Consider the following 9,273-nt stretch of genomic DNA (forward strand, 5'->3'; position numbering starts at 1 on the left):
TCAGCACCATACCCGTGCTCGTGGGTTTCACCGAAATGGTAAACGTCTGAGACCTGCATCACTTCGGGCTTTCCTCCCACATTAAGCTTACACGCCGTGATATAACTGGAGTAATGTTAAAAGCGGCGTTAAAACCCAACTCACTCACTCACACATTCATACAAGCTCTGTAAGTGACGCAAGCTCATAGGACATCCGTGTGGAATGAACTTCACAACTTCTATTGTGCTGCTTCAATACATTCAAGTTTAATAATAGCCTTCGTGTCGGACACTATCGACTTACCCGCTGTCCTATTCTCTGCGCATTCAGTGTTTGACTTATAGCTACGTGTGAGGGAATGTAGCCTTTTATAGCCTATAAATAGTGCTAATGTCAGTCCCACGAACGCCAAATACACACAGACTTACACACGAGGCCGAGAAACATCAAATTATGGTAAGGAATACGACTTATTTTTGTTATCTATTTCCATGCATTCATAACGAATGTAGGAGTAATGCAACTATTTTGAATACTTGTAGTTATCTCGTAAAAATATTATAAAATGACATCAATATGAGATCAAGGGTCGCTGTATGTTGCATCTGTGATGGGAATCCATGGTATTGTGGACACTGTGATAACAGCCTCTCGGAGATGAGAGAAATACGTCAAGTTCAGTATAAGCTGTACTGCTTTGTACAGGCACTCGTTAAACCGGACGCAGTTAACGATGTCCGTATGAAATATTTTGGCCTTAAAATGGGAACTCTCAACACTAAGTGTTACTGGGATATAACCGTGATCTATGTCATACTTTGCCTTGTCTTATACGGCTTCTGTACGCCACATTTAGTGTTAAAACTCGAATACTAGGTACATAGTTATATGTGTTACGCACGAGGAGGTGTTGTGAAAAAGGGGTCAACGGATGTAATATAGCACATGACTTGAAATGCGCTTGATAATCATAATATTAATGATATCATGATATCCTTGAAGCAATTTGTAGGATACCCATGCTGTTTCAGTCATATTATTTCATTTTCTAGAATATCAGTGAACTCACACAAAGTGAAGGTCAATTCTTATCAAAAATTGTATCACAATTTCTTACCTCAAAGGATGTAGGCCAAGATCTAAACACAATTTTATTTAGTACGTGTGACTTCATGTTTACACTGACAGCCATACAATAACCAGCTATATCGCGGAGTAAAATAGTTCGTCAAAAAGAGAGGTGTCAAAATGGCCGACACGATAAACGCGTGACGGGAGAGATTTCCGAAGTTGTTAAAGAACCTGTAGCGGTTAGATGTGTTAGTCATCATTGATCAACTGGCCGATCATTGAAAGGTGAATAAAGATGCGTCAAACAGACACAAAGGTAAATTCATAGATTGCTGGAGACGGTCAATGTCAGCCTAGACACGGATCGAGTCGATACTACGCTAGTTTAGATGTGCATTTCTTCGTTTGTTCATTTGGATGGGCCGTAGCGAGGATATTCGTGAACAATCATGCAGTCACGCTCTCTGACATTTCTCAATGTATACTGAAACGCTTAGACCAAGAATAAAGGTTCTAAATGATCAGAAAGAACGCTTATGCATGTTTTCGTGCTATGGAATTCCCAGGGGTTTTCCCAGGAATGTGGAAGTAGCGATCAGTGTTTACGTCATTTCAAGAACACGGTCTCGTGAAAAACGTATGAACGTCAAATTGTGTCGTTCATACACTTATGAACGTCAATTTCGCGGTCATGTGACCGACCTCTCGTCCAATGGAAAAGCCGAATATCGTGTAAACTTCAAATTAAAACATTATTGTATTATACCTCCATTGTGTTATGATAAGCCTTGTAGATCAATGCGCTACAATAGTACCATCATATGCGAGACAAATTTAAGCCAAAGAGAAGAGTCATGGGAACGGTGACGTAGTGAGTCATGGTTCTGCGTTTGGTATGGTGAGTCATGGTTATTCATATACACAGGGTAATCAACAAGAGAACAAACGTATTAACTTTATTTGTTTGTTACAACTAACGTGAGCTTCGACAAGTGATCAAATATATATCGGTCTACTTTATGGTCTGTTCATGATTGAATTACACATTACTGTAATCGATTACTGTTTGCTCAACGTCAATTGTTATTGAAATATGTATCGATCTGCAAAATCAATATTATTTATAGGGCCCTATCACACGAACACAATACAGCTGTTGCTGTTTCCGACTCTCATAATCCGAGTATAGGTTTACGCTGTATCTATATGCGTGTAAACATCTTATTTAATTTCGGTTTGGGATGAGTATTTGGAAATTCCTTTCCAACATATTTAGGACGTTTATGGTGAGCATACCAGTCAAATTATATTATTATCATTATTGTTGTTGTTGTTGTTATTATTGTTTTTGTTTTTGTTATTATTATTATTATTATCATTATTGTTATTGTTATTGTTATTGTTGTTGTTGTTGTTGTTGTTATTATTGTTATTGTTGTTATTGTTATTATTGTTGTTGCTGCTGCTGCTGCTGTTGTTGCTGTTGTTATTTCCTTTTCCGTTATTGACCATGATTATTCCTTTATTTTAGTTTTATCAATTTATTTATTTACCCATACCCTACTGATTCATCTATTTAACTTTTTATGTCTCGACTTACAGTCTGAAATATGTTAGAATTTACATCATTTTTATTGTTGTGTTGTTATTGTGTGTGTGTTGTTGGCTGCTTTTTGTATTGTTTTGATTATTTGTTTGTTGTGTTTCTGTGTTTCTTTCGTTTGTTTGGGTATGTAGAGACATGTAGTTTCAAACATACACTGTTTGACACTAACCAACCAAATCGTAATTCGACACAACTGTAACACACCAACATCGCTAGTATCAATCACACTTGCTGTTGACTTTCCTTTTAACTAATTCGCCATAATCGCTTTGTTCATATTCCAGATGAAATCGGACGAATATACACTTCACCAGCCACACGCACCATGACACAAACAGTCCTCCTCCTTGTGGCGAGCCTCTCTCTACTTGTAAAGGTACAAAGTCTTACATTCTCCTGTAAGTGTGACGAGGCCGAACCCTACTGCGACAGGGAGAGCACTTGCTACGCCACTTGTCCAAAACCTACTTATGCGAATGGAACACAATGTATAGGGAAACACGAGTGTTTAGATTCAAACTGGGTCCTCTACAACGGAACCTGTGTCAAGAAATGCACAGAAGGGTTGTTCCACTTCCGAGACCTGCACCGGTGCTACGACAGGTGCCCGAAAGATACCTACATCAATGGAACAGCCTGCATCTTTCAGGAACACTGTGATTCAGAATACTCGGGAGTTTTATACAACCAGAAGTGTTTACAATCCTGTCCTCCCGAGGCCCCGTACATCAATGGGGTGACTTGTCACCCATCCTGTCCAGGTATTACCATCCTGGACTCCAACTCTCGGTGTATAACACCAGACCAATGCCTTGAGAAGCCGTCTGTGATATACAACGACACCTGTGTTGGTAAATGCCCTGATGAAACTTACTTTCATAAAGATGGTTTTTGCGTTGAGACATGCCCATTGCAGTATCTTGTCGATCATTCCTTGTGTATACCTCCTGAAGTATGTCTCTCGTCACATAAGTTCATTTCTAATGGCACATGTGTTTTCCAGTGTCCGGTAAATGTTCCCTATCACAACAATGGAATATGCACAGAATTGTGTTCTCAAGATGCCCTTGTTAATGGAACAGCGTGTGTTTCTTTGAACCAATGCATACGTTTAAGATGGGTGGTTTTTAACTCAACCTGTATTCCTGTAGACAACTGTACAAATTCAGGATGGGTGACTTTCAACTCAACATGTGTCCCTATGACGAAGTGTAGAGATAAAGGATGGGTGATTAACAATGGAACATGTAGACCAACTTGTCCAGTTTCCGTTTCGTACAATAACACAGGTAAATGTGTCTCCCGCTGCCCCTCCGATACAATCATGTTGAATAAATCTATATGTATAAAGCACTCCTCCTGCAGGACACTGGGATTTGTAATCTACAACAGGTCATGCCTCAGCATCTGTCCTTCACAGGCAGCCTTTGTTTGGAACAAGACATGTCACTCTGTTTGTCCGCAAAATGAAGTAATCGGCAACTGTACGCATGTCCAGGCAGTATCCCCATCAGAGCAGCCAAGGACAGGCCCTACCTTCACATCAGAACCATCAGTGACAGATCGTGACCCCACATCAGAACCACAAAGGAAAAATCATAGCTCTACATCAGAACCATCAATGACTGATCGTGGCTCCACATCAGAACCACCAAGGAAAAATCATAGCTCCACATCAGAACCATCAATGACTGATCGTGGCTCCACATCAGAACCACCAAGGAAAAATCATAGCTCGACATCAGAACCATCAATGACTGACCGTGGCTCCACATCAGAACCACCAAGGACAAATCACAGCTCCACACCAGAACCATCAATGACTGACCGTGGCTCCACATCAGAAGCATCAAGGATATATCGTGGCTCCACCTCAGAACCGCCACGGAAGGATCATAAGTCGACATCAGAACCATCAAGGAAAAGTCAAGACTCCACATCAACCACCTTTCTAGTATCGCGCAAACAGAGAACCCACTTAGCAAGTCTTGAGGCCCTCTCCATTGCCATGCCAATTCTGGTAGTTCTGGTGATTGTTGTGGTCATTTTATGTTTTGTCCGAAAAACAGTCACAAAGAGACGATCATACACACAGGTACGTACAACTATGTCAGTGTAAGGAACAGCATGAAACCCTTGGGGTGGTACCGTTGTGACTCAAGGGTCTGGACTAACAGGGTTTCACTGTAGCGAGGATAACGGAATCATTGTGCGTTCTAATCACTTAAAGGGACACGGGTGACCCAGTCGTCTAAGGCGCCGTAATTTGCTGAGTTGTGTCCCTTGGGTACGCCAGAAGCCTATGATGGTGGGATCGAACGCCAATTCGTTACGATTATGGTTCTAGGTTTGTCAGCACAATATCAATGATCGTGGGTTTCACCAAGTGGCAAACGACTGAGGCCTGCGTCACTTTCCTCCCACACCAAACAGACACGTCGTAATATAACTGTAATATTGTTCAAAGCAGCAAACCAAATCCACTCACCCACTCCCTCTAATAATATATAATTGCCATGGCGATTCCGAAATAGAAAACTAGTAGGTCCCCTGTAGTATATACTTGTCGGCGACCAACTGGAAACCAAAAGAAACGAAAATCTAAGCCCATCTAACCTTGAAACCCAATCGGAGTGGCCCAGTCGTCTAAGGCGCCGCAATTCGCTGTGCAGGATTGCACCCCGTGGGCACACCAGAAACCTATGATTGTGGGTTCGAATCCCGGTTCACCCCGATTATGTTTCTAGGTTTGTCCTCACCATACCCGTGCTCGTGGGCTTCACCGAAGTGGTAAACGTCCAAGACCTGCATCTCTTAGGGCTTTCCTCCCCCATTAAGCTGATGCGCAGTGATATGACAGGAAAACTGTTAAAAGCGGCGTTAAACACAACTCACTCACTATTGTTATATGGCAAACAAGTGTTACCGCACGTTATCTACCCAGTACAGATTGGAATTGTGAGGATGTTTTGCTGGGATAAACATGAACTCCGTAGGACCCTCATCATTTCCTTTCTCAAATTGAAATTTTACTTTGTATTTCAAGCTCTGCCTGTTGACTACTGATTCCTTGCATAGATTATGGTGGAATAAGGGCTCGAGTGTTAACCAAAGACCCGGTTCAGTGTGGTACAATATGTGAAACCCATGGCTGGTGGCCTCCGTCATGACATTGAATGAATATTGTCAAAAGACGAAGTAAAATCATAATCGCCGTAGGAAAATGTCTGGTTCTTTTAGATCTACATTACATTGGCAGCAAACGATCCAGGAAGCTGTATTGTCCATAATCATCATAATTCAGTTTCAGTATAAATCTGCAGCTGTCTTATGTAGGAACACATCGGCTTTTCCTAAAAAGAAATTCAACGAGTAGACACCGGGTTGACCAGAAAGGCAGTTATGTCCAAGTGGATCGCCATATAATGTGCTTTGGTCTGCCAGCAGTATACCAGTGCTCATGGCCTGTTAGACTGCAATTCGCTGTATAGAGTTGCGTCCCTTAGTTGTGCCAGAATCCACTGAGCGTGTTATAATCCCCGAGTTTCTCCAGTTTATCATGATATGTCAATACCCAATCTCGTTGGTTTCTCCAATGAGGTAAACGTATAGGAGTGGCGTTAAAACTGCTCGACTTCCCTCCCGTGGTATGGTTGCAGACCGTTATATAACAGAATTACTGAAGGTGAACACGACTCATTCGCGGTTGACCAATTAGTATCAAGTATCCAAAGTTATGCAAAGGGTTTTGATATCTATTTTTTCTGGTAAATGAGAAGTCGGCATGAAATTGCTTAGGGTTCGAAAAGAACGCTGCACTTACCCCTGATTTGTTAGATTAATGTCAACGCTTCTTACTTTTCAGGATGATAGAAGGCCCATTATTGAGCACGTCGACGACGACCTACAGTTGATTGAGGCGCCCGTTGGAGACAGTTCCTGCTGACACGTTGGATTTGAAAATCATTTCATCTATTTGTAAAATGCTTAAGTTTCTTGTTTAAGAGATGAAGTGAAATAGGCTTTACCGCCGCGTTCAAGATTATGGTACTTCTGTTATGACATGCACGGTGGCTGTGTCTGTTTGTATTACTCCGGTTTTATTGTGCTAGCCCACTGAGATACCAAGCCGCAATTAAATATGGATATCCCATACATTGTACTGGCTCCAAACCGGCCAGGCCTTGATCTATCTCCTGAATTCCTAACGCCAGGCAGGGAAACGCAAGGTGTCTCTTTTCGTATTTTGGTATTACGCGGCCGGAACCACATTCTGCTCTCCGGGCAGACACTTTACCCACTAGATCACGGAGGCGGTCCTCTTGTTTAACAAGCGGCACAACATTGTTTATCATGTATTCCCACTTTTGAAAGTTTCACATCATAAAGAGTTGTTTTTTTCAAAATCCAATGTTAATATTGTGTGTGGTTATTGAACAAGCTTGACGTTGTCTGGTGTAATACGTGAATGAGGTTGTACGCCCATATACGAGGGGTGGCTGAAAAGTTGTGAGCCTACAAACTACAAAGACTGTACAGTACACCCTTCAAATGTACATGTATTAAGTACAATACATTCAAGTCAAAATTAGTGTATTTGTGTGTAGGCCTTTGGCCCATATACAAGAAAATGCAGTGACAACAATACAATGTGAAGCATATCACATAGATTTTACGACTTCCTGTCTTTGTTTATACGCATAATATACATAATATTGCAGACGTTTTAATAACTCATCTTGAGTTGTACACAATAATTTTTTGAATTTATATATAGTTGGAAACTTCCAATACAATTCTGGCAAATAAACTTTACGCAGGTCAGTATAGTGTTTACAGATCAATACGAAATGATATTCATCTTCAACAGACATATTGCAAACAGGACACATACGTAAACATGATTCAATAGATTGCCATCTACCTTCGTAAAGGTAAAACGTTAATCTTAATTTGATAAAACCACTGCGTACATGTTTGCCATTGTAAATGCTCAAATATCTTTCAGGTTCAAACAGTTTTTTATATTCTTATATACGTCATATATCGGGTACTACTGTTGAGTGTTGACATCCAGTTTTGACGAAATTCATCTACAAGACACGTTTTAAGCACCCCAATGAAAGCTATGTTGTCCCCAACAGACTGGTTTAACCATACAAATCCCAAACCATGCTTGCAACCAAAGGCTGCATTTGAACCCAATACACAACCAGGCAGAATATGTGTGCAGGCAACAAAGTGACCAGGTATTCTCTTTGGATGAGAATGGACCAATATGGTCACCGCGCTGTTATCTATTTCTAATGAAAGGGCGAACTCCTTCAGCCATACATGTGGACAGGGTGTCAATTTTAGGGGATGAAAGAAGGTGGACAGTGGAGTCCAAGAGGGGCAGACTGACCCTCGACGATGATCAAACATCGAGAAGACCTTCACCACTAAGCAAAATGTTGATAAAATACATGATATGATTATGGATAGCCAACGATTCACCAGACGTTACATAGCCAAAACAGAAGGCATTTCTCACGAGAGAGTTGGGAACATTCTAATGAACTGGACATGACCTGTCCTTGTTTTACCTATAAATGATGAACGCCAGGCAGGGTTATAACAACTAACATATTTTACCGCATTTTGGTATGGCGCGACCGGGGATCGAACCCGACCTTCCACTATCCGGGGAGACGCTCGATCCACTAGACGACGGCAGCGATCGCATATATAAAAGAAGCATGGCACCATATACTGACGTCTCATGCGAACTATAATATTAAAACATGATATTATATAATGGTCAATGCAAGAGAATAATAAGTCTTGATTATCCTCCGAAGCAGATTTAATTTGGCCTTAAGTGAGTGAGTGAGTGAGTGAGTGAGTATGGTTTTACGCCGCTTTTAGCAATATTCCAGCAATATCACGGCGGGAGATACAAGAAATGGGCTTCACACATTGTACCCATGTCGGGAATCGAACCCGGGTCTTCGGCGTTACGAGCGAACGCTTTAACCACTAGGCTACCCGACGGCTGTGGTGACGACTAAAATAGGAACACAGTCTGGTTGAATGTGGGATTTGAACCCACGATAATAGCTCCAGCAGGCCTAAGGGGCTTAACTCTGCAAAGTGCTTTGAGGCGCCTCAGACAACAGCGCCACCCGTGGTAAGAAATTTAAACACCTATCCTTGTATGTTGAAGATGTCCTGAGGTTGTTCAAAACTCGGGGGCACGGGTGGCCCAGTCGTCTAAGGCGCCGCGATTCGCTGTGCAGAGTTGCGTCCCTTGGGCACGCCAGAAACTTATGATTGTTGGTTCGAGTCCCGGGTCACCCCGATTATGTTTCTAGGTTTGTCAGCACCATACCCGTGCTCGTGGGTTTCACCAAAGTAGTAAACGTCCAAGACCTGCATCACTCTGAGCTTTCCTCCCACATTAAGCTGACACGCCGTGATATAACTGTAAAAATACTGTTTAAAGCGGCGTTAAACACAACTCACTCACTCACTCACTCACAGTTAAGTGACACACAAGATACCCACATCTCACTCAGTGTTGCTGATGAAAACCAACTTACTTTGCATCAGTATACCATCAGATACCCATGATC

The 9,273-nt window shown here is 41.8% G+C and overlaps 1 protein-coding gene across 1 annotated transcript; it reads left to right on the top strand.

The window, feature by feature from the left end:
* Window positions 1-264: 264 nt before the first annotated feature.
* LOC139455577 (proprotein convertase subtilisin/kexin type 5-like) lies at window positions 265-7,148 on the top strand. Its single transcript, XM_071237128.1, has 3 exons — window positions 265-438; window positions 2,944-4,754; window positions 6,525-7,148. The coding sequence occupies exons 2-3, from the start codon at window positions 2,985-2,987 to the stop codon at window positions 6,603-6,605; spliced, it is 1,851 nt and encodes a 616-aa protein (XP_071093229.1). The 5' UTR covers window positions 265-438; window positions 2,944-2,984; the 3' UTR covers window positions 6,606-7,148.
* Window positions 7,149-9,273: the final 2,125 nt, after the last annotated feature.

Source organism: Haliotis cracherodii, unplaced genomic scaffold, assembly GCF_022045235.1.
Source record: "Haliotis cracherodii isolate W230 unplaced genomic scaffold, xgHalCrac1.p SCAF_11, whole genome shotgun sequence".
NCBI classification, from domain to species: Eukaryota; Metazoa; Mollusca; class Gastropoda; order Lepetellida; family Haliotidae; genus Haliotis; species Haliotis cracherodii.